Raw genomic sequence first — 23,017 nt, 5'->3', positions numbered from 1 at the left:
CACCACTCCACTCCCGCGTAGATCCTCAGATCAGCCAGCAGGGAATCTCTTCTCCTGTCCTCCCTAATTCATCTTTTTGCATTGATGCTGTTGAAGTTATACTTCACGTAAGAATTACAAAACAAGTGAGCATAAGCTCTGTGCTTTGAAAAGGAATAATTGTCAGCTCCTGAATATGTTTTACAGTAGACACGCTGTCATCAGTTGATGTTCTTGTTGCGCTGCTTTCTCATTTTCCTTGTGTTATTTTGATTGTCAACGATTTGGTTCTTGTATCATTGAGCCATAACATAGCATGCTGACATCTGTGCAGGACATGGACAACCGCTCTGACCCTCTGTAACAACCTTGGAATCGAAATTCAAAGTGAAATCTGACTCCTTCTTTCTATTTTTCAAAGAGGGATAAAAGACTATTCTGACACACTAGCAGAAACAGCGACTGAGCATAAGGCATGTGAGGAAGCTAAGAGAGCAGATGTGCTGTTAGCTTCATAAAGCAGGTTTTTCCTCCCCTTTTATCAACTAGCACACATAATTGGTTATGTACGTAGCAATTTAACATATTGGTCGGTTTACAGGCTCAAACATTAGGGAGGGGGAGGAGGATGCAGAGTGATGCTAGTTACCCTAGCTTGCTAAATTAGCACTGATTCCGACAGATGTTTCCTCGTTATTTCAGCTGCTGAGTAATGCACAGCTCCTGCACATTCATTCTTATCTTTGTCCCACATTATTAATACCGGAGAAGTAGTCCTATTAAATCAGACTTCACAGAAGACAGTGACACCTAAAACGATGGACAAGATGTCTGTCACTCAGCTCAGACACACATTTTTTTTTTTTAATGTTGACCAATACCTCCAGCTCAAGTCTGCCCATAAAATGAAAGAGGCTGTCCAAACAGATGTGAATGTCAGACAGACCATGAGTGGATCGGTCCTGTCAGGGGGAAAGAGTAAAAGGCAAACTGTACAGTTTGCCAAAGAGTATTTTCTGTCACCCATGGTGGACTGTCTGACCTGATGCAGCATTCAGCAGGGGTCTCCCACGTCTGATCAGTGCAAGGCAGAGGACACAGAGTGGAATTGCTCATTTTATGATACCCCAGATGTTCCCAGAGGACCATAAGTTAGCTGTTATTAGATTGCACTATGTTTTGAGTCATCATGTAATATTTAGTTACGCCACAGCTTTCTCCCAGATACACAAATTGACAGCTCTCTGAGGATGTAAGCAGAGGATGTACCCCCTTCACATGCATGAGAGTGCATGTGCATGTGTGAGAGAGAGGAATGCAACCAATAACCCGCTTGGTGGAAATGAATCTTCCAAAGGCCAGGCTACACCATCATGAGAGGTTTTGGACTCACAGCTAAAATGAGATTTACAGTGCCTGCGAAGTCTTTTTATTTCCTTTACCTTCATGCTGAGAGTAGAGGAAGACTTTGAAATTGCATAAAAAAGCACAAATTGCTGCATGAAAATGTACCAGAAGGCAAGAAATGAAAAATCTCATCTCAAGTTAAATGTAACCGTTAGCTGGTGTATAGACTGAATAGAAAGATCCACTGGAACAAAGGCACGATTTAATTTTGAGGGAAAAAAGGAAGACAAGTGAAATTATTGATAACAAACATTGAAGGAGGATTCCCCTTAAGACAAACAATTGGGATCATTGATTGGTCGTTAGGCATACAGTCAGTACAGAGAGCCACATGATAAGAGCACATTTACGGAGAAATCCTGGCAGCTCTCTTCAAGGGAGGGGAGGTAAAATCTTGCCAAAAAGTCAGTAGATTTGTTGGTTTTTTTGGCGGGAAAAAAAAGTTGCTAAAAGGCGCTTGTGCATCGCCAACACTTTCAAGACAGTCGCTAAGCTGGCAGCACTGATGTCTGAAGTATTTTTAGTCTTACACAGATATTGGGCCAATCAAAGCACAGCACTGTCATTGTTTGTTGGAAACAGAAATGTGCGCTGACTGGAAAACATTCATGCAAGGGCTGTGATCCCAACACAAAACCAAGTCAAAGTGAAATGCGCTCAGCTAAAAAGTTTTCAAAACAAACAAAATAATTTTGATTTCAGCTGGACTTTAAAGCAGCACCTCGGGAGTGAAAAGCTGCTTCGAGTGAAGAGTTAGCTGTTCTTAGATGTTGAAAGTGATTGTCACGAATGCAATACTGAAATATGAACATGCACACGGCGCTTCAAATCTCTCATAAAATAGGCACGAATTAGCTGCGGTTTGGCGGAATTAGCTGCCAAACTGCGATTTCTTTAAAGGACGGATGATTCAGTGTAATCTATCTTCCATTTACAAAATCATAAGCTAAGGTACCTTTCTTACGGTACGAGGAAATTTATTACATTTTGCTTCTGTGGAGGATTGAGCTCTGACCTGATTAATTTTTATAGTGACGGTCTAATCCTGTTTTTATGAGGAGGAGAAATAAGAAAAAAATGATATGGAATCCCTTGGCGGTTTCTGAAAGGCCGGATATGCAGACTCCTATGACAAAAGTGAATATTCCTCCTCATGAATTTTTCTGCCAGTTGCAGCTGGGGCTATATCATCTCCATATGTGCTCTCAGTACACTGTGTCTGAGATTTTGTGCTGTGTTGAATTTGATATCACAGTGCTTTGCTCACACTGTACCAGAGAACTTTTGTGAATCTTAAACTTTTGTACCAGTTGATGCTCGTATCAGAGCAGACACGGGCATCTCCTTGTCTTCTTCCATGCTGAGCACCTTTTGCCCTTCAGATCTCTTTCCTTCTCTGTTATTTCATTCTTCCTTGTCCACCAATATCTTGATCCTCCCTTCATTCTCCTCCTCTGCGCTCGCACACCTCGCCTCACTTCCTCTCTGTCCTCTCTGCTAATTCCACACCATGTCTGGCTGGGTCTATTTCCCCCTGGTCCTCATAACAAGACCATGATGGACCTTATCAAATCTGTCACTCAAACTCCCTGACAGCCAGTCTGTCTTTTTTCTCACTTAATTTTGCACTCTTTCTCTGCGCTTGTCTGTATTTCTGTCTGCTTCCCGTGTCCCTCTCTCCTTTTTTTCCCTGCTCTGTCTCTTCTATGATGGCCAGGAGAATATGCTCACCTGCAATCCATCTGTCCCGCTGATAAAGACGTCAGTGGTGATGGGTGTAGCACCAGGCACAGGGCAGCAGGGCCCTGTCAGAGCTGGTCTGTCTTGGGGGATGGCTAACGGGTGTCACGGATTAGTCTGGGCTTTGCATGATTGCTTCAGTAGCTCTGAGATACACACAGCGCTTACCCTGGGTGATTCGGCGGCGTAGTCAGCCAGAAATCTCTGTCACAAAGAGGAAGGAATGGGGGAGGATTTGTGCACTCTATGTTCGGTCAGAGGCTTGTACGAAGGACGAAGGTACACATGTTTGTGTGTTTGGATGTGTGTGGATGGACACATGAATGCACAAACACATCAGATGTGGGGAGTATATCCTTGAAACTTTTTGCAATTTGAGATTGAATGCTGTTGGTCAGCATTTCAGCTTTCCTCTAGATAAATAAACCTGTTTCGAGAATTAAAAAAGGTATCTTGCTAAAGCATGTCTGATCCATGTTAGATCATATTTGCACAAATTTGGAATTATATTTCATTTGCTCAGTCATCATCTGGTGTTTGGAAAGTGTCCATTTCTAAGGTAATTTCTATTTCGTCATGTGAGAACATGCTGCATAAAACAGGTGACCCATGAAGGGTGTTACTGGATCATTTTATTCAGATGTGATAAATAGACACCCCCAGTCTCTACAATGAAAAGTGAAGAAGCACTTGAAAGAAGTGTGAATGACCACTTCAGATAGCAGCAGGCATATTGTCCCTCGACTGTGAAGTTTGCTTCGAAGAATCACAAAATCAAACCTGCCTGCCTCCACACAGGCTTATCTGAAAATGCTGTCGTGTGCTTTTTGTAATATTCTGTTCTCTCAAAGGACCTGGCCACAGATTTTTGGTGCAGCATACAGTATATGGCTATATTAGATTTAATATCCATCTCATTATGGTTTTTATCATTAATCCTTTTATATCGCCCACCTAATGCAGGACCCTTCTGCCTGCCACTGATTGATTGACGTATACATAAAATGGGCTTAATTGCTCATTGCGAAGTACCAGTCTACATCCCACTGCAGATAAGGAGTGTAGCCAATGGAGATAAAGGAATAAGTAATCTATGTGTAAGAGCAACACGTTTCTGTCTGATGTATTTTGCTCCTTACGGCTCCAAAGTACAGGTCACACATTTGTGTTTGATGTGCCCGCGAAATCAATGAGTCACAGCTTTTCCTTTGATTCCGGTTTTATTCTGCAAAGATTTTTCACACACGCAAAACAAAAACAGATCAGTCTTACCAGAGCAGAGGGAGAGGCAGGTGCTCCGCCGTGCAATTGAAAAGGAAATAACAGATTTGGTGCTTAGCAGCTCTCTAAAACTGTATGGTTGCATGTCTGAGAACTCTTAGCCATAGTGGACACACCTGATAAGGCCGGCGCTACAGGTACCTGTCTATCAAGGACATTCATTTTTTGTCTTTCATTTATTTATTGACTGCTGCAGTAGTGAATATCGACATAATTCAGAGGAGAGTTTAATTTGTATATTAAAAAAACAGGACTGTATTGAAACGCTTCAGTGGACACCTTAATGGATACTTGCTGTAACAATTATGCATGCCTCAAGTTAATGAGTTTGTATGATGCATCATCCAGCCATGACGGAGACCTGGGGTTGAGGTTCATGTAGGATACCTCCCGCTTAGATGTATGTTGTGACAAACACAATTAGGAAGCCAGCTAGGGATTGTGTCCTTGTTACACTAATGACTCCTACAGTGGTACGGTGGCACAAGTGCTAACACTGTCGCTAGAATCTCCCGTTCGAATCCCGCTGTGGGCGCTGGTGGCGTGTCCTCCACCATGCCTTCAGTGCCTGCTGCTCGAGGAAAAAGGGGCCTTTTTGTGTGGAGTTTGCATGTTCTCCCCGTGTTCACGTGGGTTTTCCTCCATAAAATATACCCCCACTAAAAACATGCAAGAAGATCACCACCTGACCAATGTGACAAAGGAAACTGGGTCCCCAGGCAGCGGTCGGATGGCAGCCCACCGCTCCTGGTCTGCTGCGGAGGAAGGACGACCAGGATGGGTTAAAGGCGGAGGAAAAATTTCACCAGTGCATGGTGTGTGTGTGTGTGTGTGTGTGTGTGTGTGTGTGTGTGTGTGTGTGTGTGTGTGCGTGTGCGTGTGTGTGTGTGTGTGTGCATGTGTGATGTTTTGTGTGATCAATAAAGTCCCTCCGATTCTTCTTCCTACTGGGTGGAACCATTGATCATGTCCTCCCTCTGGTCAACAGCATAGCTAGCAGAACATTTAAACATGGACATTTAAACTGGAAAGAAAGAAAGAAAGAAAGAAAGAAAGAAAGAAAGAAAGAAAGAAAGAAAGAAAGAAAGAAAGAAAGAAAGAAAGAAAGAAGCACATCAGAGAAACAACTATTTCCCCTTCCCAGCCACTGTAAAGCTGTGTCTGTGCCTTGTATTGCTGACAGTAGTAAAATGTATGTGAGGTCAGGTGGTTGTGGTAATGTACCTATATGACATTTTCAAGGACTTCCTCTCACAGCCTCATGGTGAACTGTTTAACAGTCTACTCAGTGATACAGGTGCAATGTTGGAATGAACAATGGAAACTCTGACTTTCACTGGTGACCACCAGGGTGAAATGCAGCGGGAAGAACAGATTGTTGGTTTATGATAAGTTACAAAACGCCATTGGAGACGGACTGTGCGATGCTATCCAGTGTCATACATAAGCTGTGACACTTGAATGGCTGCTGGAGTTTGTGAAGCACGTGGTTATTAATTACACCATGTGCCTGTTTTCATGAGGAGTCCTTTCTTTTTTTTTTTACTGAACTCCGGCGCATTGACAAATATGAGGGCCGTCATGTTCGGCAAAGGTAGAAAAGCTGCTTTGCTGAATGTCAGATTCATCGAAAATCTATCTTTGGAAACAGCCTGAGCAGAAGCTGTTTAAATTTAATAAAAAAGACACAGGTAAGCTCATTAGCTCTCCAGGCACACTTACTGTACGCAGGCTTAAAGCCAGGGGGAAGGGTAAAATGTGAATGGGATGGAGAGAGAGCTAACTTGCCAATCCCAGGCACAGTGTCTGTGTACGGGATTGTGTGGGAAGATGAGCGATCATGTGCACTTGGTTTCAGTTCAGTTTCATGCCGGTACAATGAAAATGGTGCCTTTTTACAGATTTGCGGTCTCTCTACACCTCGTTCTGCTGAGAGTTAAGCTGCTTTTCAAAGCTGATAAAGGAAAGACAAGTGGCTGCTTGAAAATGTGCACAATCCCTGTTTAAGTCAGAGATTTCTTTTCTAAATTTGACTTTTACCTCCGTGACGTCTACTCCGGTGTTTCATTAGTACAAAGGAGCCAAGAATGACTAAACTGGTGTTCAATGACCCCGTCATGCATAGTTTTGAGACTTTTAACCATGTTATGACACGTTATGTTCAAGGTGTCACATCATTTCTAGATTTTTGCGTTTTGTGTTAGGACTTATCCACTTATAGCAGACAGTCTACACTCGCTTTCTATGATCCGTCTTTGGAGGATCAGAAAACGTAGCAAGTAAGATGAGTTGGACTTAAAGACGGTTAGAAAAAGTGAGAAAGAATTAAAGAAAAAAAAAGTTGGAAAAGTAAGCAACACACCCAGGAAGACAAACTTGGAACGCCTCTGCTGCAGCGCCTCCCTCTTGTGATGTGGCGATGGAGCAAATGCTACTCGGAAGCAAAATAGTCTTGTCTCAGGAGGTTTAATGTAATGAGCCGCTGTGATGTGAGTTCCCTTTCAGAGAAAATCTTTGGGGCAGCGGGGACGTGTCACAAAGTACTTTCCATTAGGACAAATGAACAGCTGCTCAGCTGTCTGTCTGGCTGCCTGTCAGAGCAGCAATGACTGCCATCTATATTCATAACACACTCTGACAGACATCCAGGAGTAAAATAAGTTGATTTCAACTCCATCCATCCGTCTCCCGTGTGTGTATGTGTGCATGGTGCTGTGTAGTATGTGTAACAATATGGTGAGCGTGTTTGTGTTTTCTTGACTGCATATGTGTGCGTTTCTCTGTTTATTTGTGTATGTCTGTGAGAGGGAGGACAAGCTGCGAAAGTCAGATTGATAAATTTGACAGCGTGTAGCAGCCGGTGTCACACTCAAAACAACCGCTTTGTTACTTACTCCTAACCCTGACTCATTTTATTTCTGTCTCTCTGCCTCATACTCATTTTGTCTTTCTTTTCACTCAGTCTTTATCCTTGTATATTAAGGCTGTAGCTCTTCACACAACAGTCTGACTCAAAGAAAGTCTTGGTCACTGGTCTATAACAAGCAAACAAAGCCAGCTGGCGAAGAAAGACAAATTAAAAGCCTGTATAAGAAATAGGAGGCAGTTTTCATAGTAGTGTTAATGAGGCAGAGAGCATTTAGTGTTACTCTGACAGATGTGTATGTGTGTCTCTTCTGAGCCTCCACATCTCTTTCTCTGGCCCTTTTCCAGAATTTTAGGCTTCCATCTGTTGGGGAGGAGGTACAATGAATGTTGTTGACGGTGTCAAGAAGAGGTTTTTGTGCAATTGCGCTGTGTTTTCAGAAATCAACCAGCTGTTTTGCTTGGATTTGCAGATGTTTACCACCATTGGTTCAGACTTCCTCTTAAGAACGCTGAAATTGAAAGAGAGCTGCATTTTAGGTTGAGCATTACCACACAGCCTCCCAGAGCGAGTGAGTAAGCGACAGGGTGACAACTTTTGACAAATGTCTGGCCATGGTGGCAGATTGTGCTCTCTGAAGCATCCTTGACTTTTTGTTAGTGTTGATTTCATTTCATTATTATTGGATTTCTTGGCCACCAGCTGGTTCCTCATTGGTCCTGTAAATGATAACTGATAATATAAAGTTAAGTTTCAGTTGATCGATGTAAAATAATGCTGAATGGATCATACAAACTATGTCTTTAGTTACACCACAAACAGTTCACTTTACACCAGCTTTGATAAAATGTCACAAGGACAGTGCAAACATGCTGATGTTTAGCAGGTATGTTTACCATGTCCATGATAACATTTGCTCATTAACACTACACAGCACACCTGAGGCTACTGTTGGAATACCATTACTTTTGCAGGTTATGAAACAAAGTATTGGACAAACAAAAATTTTGAACTAATGGCACGAGATGAAAATCGCCAAATTTGTTCCAGTGATTTCATGGTGATCCATTCTGTCCAACGGGCACAAGAGGGAAAGTCAGTCGTTAGGGTTCATCCTCTGGGTACTTTCAATATCTGCTTCCAATTTTATGGCTTTAAAGCAATCGACTGACTGACCGATCCTTTGCCATCCTTTGAGCCATTAGCGTGTCATCTCGGACCTGGTAGATGCTGAGCCCATAGCACCATAGTTTCATTTGCTGGCAGATGGAACTTGCTCTACCAAAGGTCATACTGTAGTATCTTGGCTGACGTGCAATGGCAACTACTACAGGTACTACATTTTTTTTTCTGAGATGACAGCAAATGACAAAGGCATATATGAAATAATTACTGTGCCTATATTATGTTATCCAATGCTACTATTATAAGTACAATAATTGGTACAACAATCGCAGCTCCAATTGCCGCCTACGTAGCAATTATTGTACTGTTAAAGAAATGACAACCACTTGTCAATGTAAACTTTAAGAGTGTGGTATTTTCCGTACTGTTCCAGACAAACAGTGGTTTCCATTCAGCTTTACGTGGTATGAAAATCAGTTATTACTTTTGACACATGCTACAGTTGTGTCATCAATAACTGTGAACGTCAAATCTGCATCAGCTGTTGTGTTACGTCTATGTCTATCACTTTTGTATAATAACATTTAGTGAAGATTTCGCACTGTTACATTAATAACAATAATGTAACAAGCAGTTTGAGGGTCAGCACACACACAAGCTGTAGCCGTATGTTATTAAAGCAGGTTCACACGTGACGTGCCATACACTTAAATAACGAGCAAACAAACAAAAGCCAACATCACAATCATAAACATGCTCCAAAAATTAAAGCATTTTTTTAATGATATAAGTGTCAACTGAAACTTGACTGTCTCCAAGTCATCTTCTGGCAGCATGACATTACTTTGAAGATTTCTGGGACAGATTAGTGAAAAAGCCTGGCGTAAAAAGAAACGGGAAACAGAAAATCAATGCTACACTAGTCTTTACTCCTTGGAATTGTAAATGTCTGAAGTGTAGGGCTCTGTGATTTATGGTCACTGCCAGCAACATCTATCTATCTATCTATCTATCTATCTATCTATCTATCTATCTATCTATCTATCTATCTATCTATCTATCTATCTATCTATCTATCTATCTATCTATCTAGTTCTACGTGTATTTATGTCAAGTGTACATCTTGTGTGTGTGTGTGTGTGTGTGTGTGTGTGTGTGTGTGTGTGTGTGTGTGTGTGTGTGTGTGTGTGTGTGTGTGTCTGCCCTGCCCTGGTCATGGGGTCATCTTTTCCTGAGAGTGGAGTGAGTAAGAGCCACTACTGTAATTGGCTCTCTGTCTGAGGCTGGAGTCACACACACACACACACACACACACACACACACACACACACACACACACACACACACACAGATAAAAGCGAACCTAAAGACAGACCTTTATTTTCCCCTTCACCATTTCTCCACTCTCTCTCTTAATGTGTTTAAGTCATCTCAGGCCAGCAGCTCTGCCTTACTTAGTCATTTCCTTCCAGTCTTTCAGGTGACTGGTTGCTTTGTGCTCCAGGTGGAATTGCGGCCTTATCAGCAGAAGGGCAGGAGCCCAGTGGCCACATCACACAGAATACAGCATTTCCTCCAACCGCATGACTGCCCCACATGATTAAACCCAATCTGAGCAGCTGTTGTCTGTGTGTCTGTACTGTGTGTGTGTTTGCGGGTGTGTATTGCTCATGTTGTGGGGACAGAAATGTGTTTACACAGTCACATGTGGGGATACATCTTCCATATGGCGACAAAACACAAGTCGCCACGGCGTTAATCATACAGTTTCAGGGTGAGGGTTAGGGTAAGGTTAAGTTAAGGTTACGGTGAGGGTAAGAGTCCCCTGTGTCATGTCCCCAGGAGATATGGAAACAGGGCTGTGTGTTGTTGCGTGAGGGGAGCAGAGAGCGAGAGGCCTTGGAAATGTTGCAGCTAAGCCTCATCAACAGTGTGAAGTGGGAGGAGAGAGGTGAGCACAGGAATGCCAGTGACGTGCATCTGTTTCTGATCGCAGCGCTTGTATCTGTGAGGATGCGCAGTGAAGGCATGTTGCTAGTGTTTATAAAATTGCTTTCACTCCTTCAGAGCTCCTGTAAAAGAAAGAGTCAAGGCAATAGCTTAAAAATGAGCACAGGCCACATCATTTTCACATGATGCTCGTGTGCCAGATTGCCACAGGCTTGCGGGACAAAAGGACCAACAATTCCACGTGAAAAAGAGTGTGTTTCTATCCTGTGTGCCCTGAATGACTGTGAATAGTTCAACGTGTTTTTTTTTTTTTTAACAAGCTTTGGATGAATAAAAAAAAAGGGAAGAAAGAAAGGAAAGAAAAGAAATCAATGTTTGTCTCTCTTCAGATAAATGCATGGAGCCAGGCAGTGTAAGGCGGTAAGAGGGTAATCTGAGAAACAACAATACCATGGGCTGACAGGAGACACAGTAATCTAGGCTGGACCAGCGCTATCCTTAAACAGGGTGTTCTGTGTCTGAAAGATTACACTATAAGCTCTGACACCATAATGGTCTTCACACACACACACACACACACACACACACACACACACACACACACACACACACACACACACACGCCCACACACACTCACTCATTCACAGAGTTGCTTCTGCAACGATACCCCTGTTCACAATGTAGTCCTCAGTGAAAGCTTTGCTGGTAGAATGCATCGATGGGAATCAGACTGAGGCCTGCCAACAGTGGGCAGAGAGGCGGGGAGTCATTGATACAGAAACAGACATGAGATGGATTGTAAAGAACAACGATGGAGGAATGTTGTTTCTTCTGTTTGTGCATGCATTCATATGTGCAATAGTTCCTCTGTGAATTCATGTTCAGACAGCCTATCAATGAATACATGCTCTTTCTTTCTTTCTTTCTTTCTTTCTTTCTTTCTTTCTTTCTTGAAATCAAGGAAAGGACAAACATAAGGAAAGGAATGCTATCAAAAATACGAAGCTTTATTTCATAAAGCAATAGGTTGTTTGCAGTCACATGACCTTAAATTCAGATGGAGGGCAGGAGGTGAAAACTGCAATGGACGAGACGGAGGAAAGTACTAGTACTAGTAGTTCCTGTAGTAGTTTGGATGAAATTACGAGAGAAAGGAACATGTGTTGGATGTGAACTTACGTTATGAAGAGGAGCGTCTTGTTAGCAGTTGGGTGCACGACCTCAGTACCACTGTTATTTAGTTTTTGCTTGGGTGCATAGCTTTTATTATCCTGTAGATTAACCTAGAAACAAACGTCACATTCAACGTTGCTGAATGTTAATCTTTACGTAATCGCTGTTTGCCAGGGTAATCACTCGTAAAGGTCCGGTGAAACGCCGCTAAAGACGTGGATCGTCGTGAAACAAGACAGAGAACATTATTTATGTTGACTTGTCTTATGTGATACTGTTGACACTGATTTAACTAGTGTTAATCATGTCGCTCGTAGCTATTACTTTAAATCTCTCACCCTCGATTTGAAACAATAGCTACTATTACACCACCGCTCCTCCAGACCACAGACCTTTTCCACCCTTATGAACAACTTTTGGTACTTGATGAAGCTCGTTGTGGTGTCTTGGTTTGACCAATTTGAGCAACCCTAAATGATGCAAAACAAAAGCATTTTGAGTGAATGTTTTAGTGCTTCAGTGCAGAAAATCACTTCCTGCCCTCCATCTGCAGTTTGCACCACAACGAAAGAGTGATGTGATTATTTATTTATATTACTGTATATTTATATTTATTTATATGTTTTTAAAGGCGAGGATGATAAGATCTTCAAAAAATTGTAATTGTTATTTTAATTATTTGTCCTGCATTGTTTATATCCATATTTGTGGATATAAGTCAGTAAAACTGTAAAATTCACATTCAGTCTGAACACTGGTAGAGTTGCCTAAATCATCTCCTAAAAGAAAGTCCTTATCTGTGCTGTTCAGTCAGATTGTTTTTGTTACAGTCTCTAGATTCAGGTACCCATCGTTTTTCTTGCTCACTAATGGTGATTTGTCTGTCTGTCTCCTCAGTTTGAGGCGTATGTGAATGAGGGCTCAACGGGTGTGGTGGTCAACCTGACAGTGGACGACAGAGACGACCCGGCCACGGGAGCAGGGAGGGCTACCTACTCTATAATTAATGGAGATCCCACACAAAGCTTTGAGATCCAAACAAACCCAGATAATAATGAGGGAATGCTCTCTGTTGTCAAGGTAAAGTATGCGCCCTGCCCCACGCGTTCATACACTGCAGTAAGTCACATAATCGCCCGTCCCTTACCTTCCCAATCATTTTCCCCATTCAGCCTCTGGACTACGAGGCCACAGCCTTCCACACGCTACTCATCAAAGTAGAGAACGAGGATCCGCTGATTTCTCACGTCGGTTATGGCCCCAGCTCCACGGCCACTGTTCATGTCACAGTCCTGGACATCAACGAGGGCCCTGTCTTCTTCCCCGACCCCCTGACAGTCAACAGGATGGAAAACATTCCCGTGGGCAGCTTTGTGGCCTCGCTCAACGCTACAGATCCAGACATATTACAGATACAGAGCATCAGGTAAGGAGATGTGGGTGACAAAGTGAGAATAAGTTGAGCTGCAAGACTATGAACGAGAGCTTGTTTGTTGGTCATCTGCTGTAGACTGCCACTCTGTATTGTCAGTAATGAGCTTTCCCATATTCGAGTCACTCAGCTTCAGTCTGTTTAGTTGAGCAAGATAATCAAGAGTGTTTGCTAATGGGAGTCTTTAAGAAGCACTTTAAGTTTTCTCGCATATAAAGGCACCTTCTCACCTCTCTCAGAGTCCTGCGTCTTCATCACTCCGCCTCGTTATCCCTCTCATCTGATCTCCTCCATCCCATCTTCATTTTTTTCTTTGCCTGTTTTTTCTGTCTGCGTCGTGTAAACAGACCGAGGATATTTCCTGGACCATCTACAATTTACTGGCACAGGTCAAGCCATTCACCCCAGTCAACTGAAAAGTCACAGAGTGGGGCAGCTCGTTAATTTTAACTGTTTCCGAAAAAAGCCCTCCCTCAAATATCACCATCGTCATAACAAGAAGGCCATTAGTTTCACTATGTACTACAATAAAAATTATTTCTCTTGCTGCCAGAGGGAGCCCCATAGCGTGCTGCACTCCCTTTTACAAGATGAAAAACTCATCATTGCATTTATTGGCTTTCAGGCCTAATTTATACTCAATTTAGATTGCGCTTTTTCTGCTCCCTCAGAGTTATATATCGTGTAAAAACATTGTTAAATAAACACATGGGGATAATAATGACTCAGGGAAATAAAACTCACCAGATCGTGACTTAACTGCTTAAAATTATTGATGCTGCTCCATGCAGTGTGAAACATAGTCGCTGTGTCGGCATCAAATGCTACATGAGGTGGAGTTGCTCCACTGAATGAGTCCTGAGCTCCTCTCCTGTAGGAGTGTAGGAGTCAGGACAGTAACCATAACGCTTTCATCAGTGCTGGTCTGGGATCAGCGGTAAGGTCACAGGACCATAGAAATGTCAAAATGTCTGAGATCTCCGAATTCAATTCTTGCCTGCATGTTAGAAGGACATTTGAATTATAGGACAGTTTATGTCTTGTGTTGGGTTTGTTGTAAGGCAGAAATGTGCTCTATTGAACACTGCTTTACTCAGAAAGCTTACTTTAAATCTACTGTGCAGCCAGCAGTTTCATAGTTGTGAAAATGGATGGATAAAGTAGAAAGAAACAAATAATGAAAGCATAGATTAAAGTCATCCAGTGGTTACAGTTTTTTCACACTAACATTATGTAGCTTACAAATGCAAATCTTACAAGACTGAGAGTCCACAGCCATGCTAGCAGCTCTTGAGGATGTGGACTGCATGGACTGTATTGTATATCAAAGCACTTTTAAAACACAAGTCTGCATTCACCCACTCACATGAACATTGTGGTAACCATTATGTTCATTGAACCACCGTCTGATAAGTGGACGACCACGGTTACGAAGTCCACATGCAGAGTTTAGTGTGTTACTGTAACACGTGGGTAAATCAGTCTGGAAAGGGCTGACCCAGGGTTGTTTCCCTGCATTTATTTTCTCAATAAAGCCAAACAGCACTGACCAGATTTCATTCTTTTTCTTAAAATACATCTATATACATTAATTTAACAGCTCAGTGTACACATTAGAAGCTACGATCTATTAAAACAGGCAAGAAAACGTTTAACATATTAGTAGAGTATGACAGTAAATCTCCCCAAAACAATGAGGAACTACACAAAAGAAAAAATCAGTCGACACCTGGTGGGCAAACTAAAAAGGTGTGTGAGGCTGGGTGGCTAAACAGAAGCAGTGAAAACTGTAACATGTCACAAAGCGAAGTACTGCAGAAGACAATAAAATCCATAACTGCCTACACCTCCTAAACATGGAAAGTAACACAAGTCAGACTGGGACATGGATGCTCATTTCACCTGGAAAAGGCTCAGAGCACAAACACACGTTTTTTAATTTCTCCAATGCCTTCAATATTAAATCAAATCAAACTTTATTTATATAGCACTTTTCAAACATGATAAAATGCAGCACAAAGTGCTTTACAACAGTTAAAAACATTACAAAGGACAACATAAAAACAGAGAAAACCCATCCCTCCCACCCTCCGTATGTACATATGCACGCACGCGCACACACACACACACACACACACACAGTAGTGAGACAACACCACCTTTGGGGCCGTCCACACTGAGAGGAGTCATCGCAGACTATGACCACAGGGGGCGCCGGCACCCAGGCCCCCCCGACTCCGACAGACAGGTGGACCCCCACACCAAGGTGGGGAGCCCCCCGTCCAGCCGGGCCAAAGGGACCCAGGAACAGCACCCCCAACAGCAGAGTAGACACAACTCTCAGTGTGAAGGACCCTCCTGAGGAAACACTGGAGTTAAAAGTAAAAGGCACGATATAAGATAACTAAACTAAAATGAATTAAACAGTTAAAGATAATAAATAAAGTAGATTAAATAGGATAAAATACTACAAAATATAAAACAGCCAAATAAAAGGCATCAACATAAGATAAAACCTGATAAGAACGCAAGAAGAATACCATAAAGCCCCTGCTTCCCAGGGGCAAGTTAGAGCTCACAGGGATGGAGAACCACCGCATGGCATGGATCCAACCACAATATGTGAGGATACAGGACTGAGAGTCCAACATCGTTGACAGCAGCACGGGGGCCCAGCAAAGAACAGTCCTGGCTCCCTTCCTCTTCGCTGTCTACACTGCAGACTCCAGGCACAAATAAGCTAACTGACACCTGCGAAAGTTCGAGTCTGCGATCACTGGCCTCATCGCAGATTAGGATGGCAAGCAATACAGAGAGCTGACCCAGGGATTTGTGCCAGTGGAGCCACCTCCAAATCAGTGCAGAGACAAGCAAAAAGCCGGTAGTGCACCTCTGCAGGGGTAATTACTCTCCTCCTACACCAGTGAACATCCAGGTTACCGACATTGTGATGGTGGAATCTTACGAGTGTTCACCTGAATAAAAATCTGTGCTGGACTGATACAAATGCACTATGAGAAAGGCCAGAGCAGATTGTATCTGCTTAGGTCATTTGGAGTACAGGGGGCACTCCTGAGACCTCTGTGGAGGCATCATGGAGTGGTCTGCTGGGCCAGCAACATCTTAACTGCTGACAAGTAGTGACTTAACAGACTGGTTAAGAGGGCTGGGAACGCCTCCTCGACACAGTGGAGTTGATGGGAGAAAGGAGAATGATGGCTAAGTTATCATCCCTGATGGATATTATCATCCCAAAATGAAGCACTTTTAGGATGATAACTCGCAGTGCATTCTTTCTTTCAGACAAAACTAGCACATTTTTCTTTATTCTACATTCAGTCTTTATTGCTACTTATATACTCGTCCTTCAGCTGCTCGGTCTTCAATAACTGCTGTACCGCTGCCGCCGAGTAGCACTCCAAAAGAAAAACTCCCCACTGACGCAAGACTTTAAGTTTCAATTGTTTGCTGTCCCTGAACAACAGTATGAATTTCTATATAACACATAAAGGTCTGCTCCAAAGATGTCAGTGATGTTTCATCTATCTATATCCGTGGAGAGCTCTGCCTTTTGGATATTCTTTCATATATCTGCATCCTTCTAACTTCATCCTTCCTGGTCTGCTTCTCTCTTCTCAGCATATGTTTCTGTATTTATCTCATGGTGCCTGAGTTTGTTCCCGTTTCATCCTCTGACATTTTGCCTGTAACGGTGACTTTGAAGTGTCATGACTGTGACCTGGAGACAGATTGGGGACATTGTGGAAGATAGACAGTTGGAGAGGTGGAAATAAGGAGTGAGCACGCACAGAGTGAAACAGCAAAAAAAGAGGAGATCTGTTTCCCTTCGTCTCCTTCCTTGTCTTTCTCTGCATAACCATGTGTGTGTGTGTGTGTCTCAGTGTAGCTTCCCCCTGGGATGCAAAGGTCAAATGCATTTGACATGGAACACACTCACTGGTCAGAGGCCGTAACACACAAACAGGTGTGATTGTGTGTGTATGTTTGCAGGACTACTTTAATTCACCATTAACTTATGGACCAGTATGTTGACATATGAGGACTAATGCACATAAGCAGGCTCACTAATACCTTCTTTATATTTTACATAACAGGTCTGTGTAGAAAACATGCGGACACAAAGTAGCCGGCTGTTTTAAGCAACACAATTTCTGAAATTTGCATTACAGTGAGCAGTAAGCCCTGTTTGCACAGGACTATTGTTACTTGGGGTCCTCAGTGATTTCAATAATTGCAGCAGTCATCCGTGTTCCTAAACCTGTGTTAATCTGTCGCATGTGACATTTCTGAAGGGATCGTCCAGTGAGAGATGAGTAATAAAATATTTTCTATGCTGCTTCAACTAAATTTATTACTGCATTTTAGCCAGTACAAAGCAGCAAGTACAAAAGGTGGTTGATCCTATATTCTACAGAAAAGTCATCTGATGCTAGTTAGCAGCTGAGCTAATTAAACTGCCAAAGGGCATCATGGGTATCCATGCACAAAAACTGAGATATACACATGCACTTTGACACAAGGTGTGTGCTAAGATGGGATGTTTAAAGAGTTAAAAGTCACAGTGATACAGAAATAGAGCGTCTTTTACCTGCACTGTGTCTTGTTTCCACCTGAAATGCAATGTACAAGAGGGGCACAGCTGTCAGAGGGACTGGATCGCTTGTCCCAAATCATGTGTGATTATAAAAAGTGATGTGGGTTCAAGATGAGTTACCCAAAATATTCTGATAAAAAAGCAATTGAAAAACCACAAACAAAACCGCAAAGTTTGTAAAACCGCTGGGTGTAGCATTGGTGACTGGAATCACAAATATTTTAACACTAAATGGAACCTAGCCACCATTAATCATATTAACTACACCTGTGCTTTTCCAGGGCTGACAAGGCAAACTGTCTGTCATGAAAAGGGTCTACTGTCCACAGTCGGCATCATAATAGCAGGCACAAAACAGGCAATAAAGAACAGGGAAGTTCACTCCAATGGCAAGAATACTTAGACTGAAATGACAAACGACGTGAGAGCAGCTTTAGTTTGTGCATGCTGAAACACTATTTAGCTGATGCAAGACAGGTGTGCAGGCAGGTGCACTGCAGCTTCACTCTTCATATGTTTTCCACGTGATGACCGCATTGACATCAAGGCTCAGTTTACTGTAATTTACTACCTCCGTGAACATTAACGGAAAAGTTAATTGGAGGTGTATTAGATTAATTTAGAACAGCCATTGATTCTACTTGATGTCGCAGACTGCAGGAGTATGCCACAAAAGCTAGTGAGCATAGGACCAGGCTTTGCTGTGAAGCTTCTCATTAGCCTGGTTTCTAGCTCAGAGCCACGCAGAACTCAGCAGGGTTAATCGGTGCTGTCTCATTATCCAAGTTATTAGACAGCACTCCGTAACCTTTTTTTTTAATGCTGTTGAGAAACAGGTTATTTGCCTGCGAGGGTGTAACATTTCAGCAAATTATTAAATCTGTTACACTCTGACCGCAAACGCTCTGAAGTGACTCGTCTTCTCTCGTTTCATAATGTCGAAAATGCGAAGCGAAAGATTTCCTGGAGGAGATGTAATTAAATCCTAATGATAAAAGAAATGTTTCTCACAACATTTAGTGTTCGCATGAATCACATGGTGCAGCTATTAATAGATTTTTTGAATATTAAATTCTGAATGTATTAAACAGTGCTCAGGGCAAAATGAGTTATGATTTTAATTTACCTTATTTTGGAGCAGTGGTGAAGCGCGTGATTAAAAACAAGAAAACAATTTCCTCCTGCATCAGCGCAGCACTTTCGCTCTAACTGACCCTGATAGTCCGTACCGTCATTCTTCCTCTAACAAGGGGAATTTGTTTCTGCTGAAGAAGTTTTCTGCCCTTTTGACTGGTTTAGTCGAGCAGAATGGCTCATGCAGAAGAAGAATCAGACAGAGAACGATGGTGTGGATGGGAAACACAGAGAGTTGGACTCACTCTTGACAAAAGTTTATCTCTGGTAAACCTCTGACTTCAGAAGTGTTTTTCTTGATGTGTGGGCGCTTGACATTAAGCGAATATATATCACTTCAGGGTACATTTGTACCCTCAAATTTGGAATAAAGTTTACCCACAAAGTTTACTCTGACATTTTCTCAAATCCTATCTTGAACTTGACTCTTCACGCTGCTCCAGTGCCAATCTGGTAGGCTGTGAAGAGAGAGCAAATAATCTAAAGTGTCATTAAGAAAGTTTGCCTACTTTAATTAGGTCTCATTTCTAGTGACAGGACTCTCATCAGTTGTTGAGTAACTATTTACACTGAAGCAACTGATGCTTGATGGGGAAAGGAGAGGACCTGGTGTGCAGCAGTGAATCATGGGAGATATCATCAGTGCAAAGTCGATGCTAATGTTGGAGGGAGAAGTAAATGTTGTGAATGATTCGATTATTTTTTCTGTCAAGCGATCAGAGTAAATATTTGCAGCATTTCCCCACTAAAGCCAGACAACAGTCCGAAACAATGCAGACATTTCCAGAGAATTTCCACCACATGGGGAAGCTGCAGATAACACAGAGTGCTTTGAACAATAGTTGGACAGAAAGTCTGAGTGAGAAAAAAAAACTGGCAATAAAAATAAAAACATTTCCGTTGTGTTTCTGAAAATATATGCTTTCACATTGTGCTGTATGTCCCACTTTAGCCATCGCTCAAAGGTCCTCAGACCACGACTTCTCCAAAATACATTTAAGTTATTTTCTTTTCCTTGCTTTTGAAAATAGAGGGAATCTCAAACTGCCGGGTCATCCATTATTCAGCAGCTACCTGTCTGCTTTCCCTTCTCACTCCGGTCATATTCGAGTTAAAAGGGATGGGACTAAAAAGAAGAGGGATGGGGAGCTGGAATGTCAGCTGTGAAAACTGGCAGATAGCTTTGAGGAGCAGAGGTAAGGGAAAAGATGAGGAAAGAGACAGTGAGACAGACTGACGCATGGACAGACGGACGGACGGACGGACGGACAGACAGACAGACAGACTGTAAGGATGACAGAGTACAGGAGGTGTTGAATGCTACAAAGGCTGACCTGTGAGGGGTCAGACAGCATGATCTCCTTCAGATCTGCCTGAAATTGTGCCTGTCTACGCAAGATAACCAGAGGAAGAAAGACAGGGATAGGAAGGATGCGGGACACGAGAGAAAGATCACAGCAAAACACACCGAGACGGCGCACTGGGGAGGATATAATACTGGGATGAGTTAATACAAGTAGACGGCCATTAATGAAGATTGACTGGCTGAGACCGTAGTGCAAATGTGTCCAGCCTGGATGTACTTGGCCAGTTAAATACTCTGGTTGCAATAATACTCTTGCAGAACTTTTGCAAACTGATTCCACAAGTTGGCCCAAAGTTCAAAGTGGCCATGCACACACACACACACAGCAGCAGAACGGACAAACATTTGTTTGCCCTGAAGTTTGCCGCAAAGAAATGGCACAAGTACAACTAAATGGATTTTGCCTGCAACCAGTCTGTCTTCCTCTCTCTCCGTCTATCAGCAAATTAACCCTGCAAAACAAGTCAAAGCAGCAGTAGCTGGGTCATTCATACAACATCAGCTGAGCAACTCTGAAAAGCTGCACACGACCACAGACCACATCAGATTCAGGTGCTGTGTTTTGCTTTTCGAGCAGTTTTATAGGCTGGTTTTGCAGTAACTATGTTGATCTCAGCGCAGTGTGTGAAGCTTTTGTCGTCACTCCCTGTCAGTCCACAACGACAAGCACTTTCAGTATATATTTCATGTTTTATTTTATCTAAACATTTTTATCTATATTTCTAATTTTGGTAATAATTACTGACAATATCAATAAACAGATAAAAAGGCAGATAAAACAAACTTTTCATTCTCAGGGCAGTCAAAAGAGAAAGCTTTGAATCGAACTACAATACCTTTGGCTGTGGTAACGCATGCTCAACTCATACTAGTTACTAATTGTAACTAATGATACTAATCGTGTGAAATCATTTGAAACAGCTCCCGAATCTTTGTCATCAGAAACCAGTGTAAATATAAAATAATTAATAATTGACCCATAGCTATAGCTATAGTCACGGGGGCACAGAACGTTTTTGGACAGGTACTCAGGTGAGTACCAGTAGATGGTGTTTGGTTCTCAGCCCATGCACAGCGCAGAGCTTTCCATGCACGCCAGCTGTGCTCTAAATACTCATTGAAGTCCAGCTGGTGACTTTCTTATATTTAGTTTGGATTCTAATAAATCAACTCGCTGTGGGTGCACATTTAATGACCACCAGCCTCAGCTTGAAAACAAAGCAAGCCTGATGAGAGAGAGCTGTCAGTATAGGAAGACAGAGGATGTGCATGTTTGCATGTTTAACCTTATGAAATGCTAGCAGAAAAACATCACCGAGAGCTTGCTGTTGTTTTTAACATTAACGCGTTTTGTCATTTAGCAAGTGGCTCTTCTCAGCTTGACTAGCTTGTTTGTTGGAAATAGCCCTCATCGTTAGCTTCCACTTTTCAGAGAAAACTCTCTTCCTCTGCTCATGTTCAGTTTGTCTTCGTCGGTGGCGGAACACCAAAGTAGCTGCTTAATGTGTGTAGTTTCTGGAACATCTTGTTGACAGAAGTGTATATTGATGACCAATGACAGTTGCTGCTGTATTCTTCTTCTTTTGAGTTGTATGGCCGTTGGAGTCAGTAAGCATTGTATTAGTGGGGCTACTGTTTTAGGAAGCATTGCATCATCTAAATACACAATATGGGCCGTCTTTGAGGAAGTTTCAAGGATATGAGTTGCAGGTTTTTACTCTAATGTCGCCCGGCAGAGTGAAACAGGCTGAGTCATACAGTCTCCTCTTTTCCTGTCTCTTTCCTCTGTCCTTCTGGGATGTGAAGAGGCTGATCACAGGCTAATCAGATGTTTAGATTTATGCCTCATTTCTAGCAGCTGAGTAAAGGCATGCCAAATGCATGGTGCAGGAGGGAAGAGAGAGTGTGTGGGAGAGAGAGAGAGACGCGACGATCGGGGGCAGGGAGAGGCTTTAGTCATACAGTCAGTATGCCAGGAAATAATTAAAACAATCCTAAAAGATGCCAAGAGGAACGGGAGAGAGGGATGCTGTGCTGTGAAGCAGGAGTAAATTGCTTTTCTTCCTGTTAATTACAGGGTTATGGTTTTCAACTGATGCAAAGAAGTGCTGTTTTGCACCTTATTATGATAATAACTTTTTGTTCTGTGCTGTGTTACTCAAGCTTGCTAATTTATGAAAATTACATTGGAGTCAATGAGGACGACGCACTGGTGACACTTTGTGTCTATGTGCAGATACACTCGCGTACATGGATGCTGTCTCTGTGCATTCGTGTGTCCAAGGAGTGTCCTTGCATACTCCTCTCTGTTCCTGCCAAATACTGACAATGAAAACCTTTCATTTTCATCTTTGATTTCCAGCCCGCCGCCCCTCTGCGCTCGCTCCGCTGTTGCTGTTAAGTCGACACAGTGGGTCTTTGTTCAGTGTGCTCAGTGGAGCCTCTGCAGTTGTTGAGTGGAGTTGGCAGACAGCCTCCTCTAGACTTTACCTGGCAAACCGCAAACAATAGCCAAGAGCCTGAAGAGGGCGGATAGAGCCTTTGAGGCTTTTTGAGTTAGTGCAAAAGGTAAATCAAAGGAAGGCTGTTTGATATTCAGTCACACTCTTGGCCAGGTCTTATCCAAGGTAGGCTGGGACACTGCATCAGTAACTGTAAAGAGAAGACAGGCAGAGCAAAGAGGCTGTCCTCTCCGGTGCTGCCACCTATGCAAAGTTTGTGCATAGAGGACATTGAAGCGAAATAAAGGAAAAGAAATGTGAAGTTGCTTCTGTCACTTGTAACGTTCAGACAGGATGGTGTCTCTCTGCTGCCACTGGTCTTTACTTCTCCACTGTGTCCCCTCTCTCAACTTTCACCTTCTGTCCTTTAATTCGCACACATAATGCCAGCCAGCATTCGCTTCCCCCTCTCTCAGCGCCGTCACATTTATTTTCCCAGTACAGACC

General features: G+C 42.7%; 1 protein-coding gene across 1 annotated transcript in view; it reads left to right on the top strand.

Moving 5' to 3' along the window:
* Positions 1–23,017, top strand: part of cdh13 (cadherin 13, H-cadherin (heart)) — a 244,259-nt gene that overhangs the window by 177,486 nt on the left and 43,756 nt on the right. The window contains exons 10-11 of the mRNA XM_070971981.1: positions 12,420–12,602; positions 12,695–12,948. Of these exons, the coding sequence (XP_070828082.1) occupies positions 12,420–12,602; positions 12,695–12,948 (437 nt within the window). The remainder of the gene's footprint in view (positions 1–12,419; positions 12,603–12,694; positions 12,949–23,017) is intronic.

The sequence above is a fragment of the Chaetodon trifascialis genome, chromosome 10, assembly GCF_039877785.1.
Source record: "Chaetodon trifascialis isolate fChaTrf1 chromosome 10, fChaTrf1.hap1, whole genome shotgun sequence".
Classification (NCBI taxonomy): domain Eukaryota; kingdom Metazoa; phylum Chordata; class Actinopteri; order Chaetodontiformes; family Chaetodontidae; genus Chaetodon; species Chaetodon trifascialis.
Note: the sequence above shows the minus strand (reverse complement) of the source record. Positions and strands in the feature narration are given on the sequence as shown.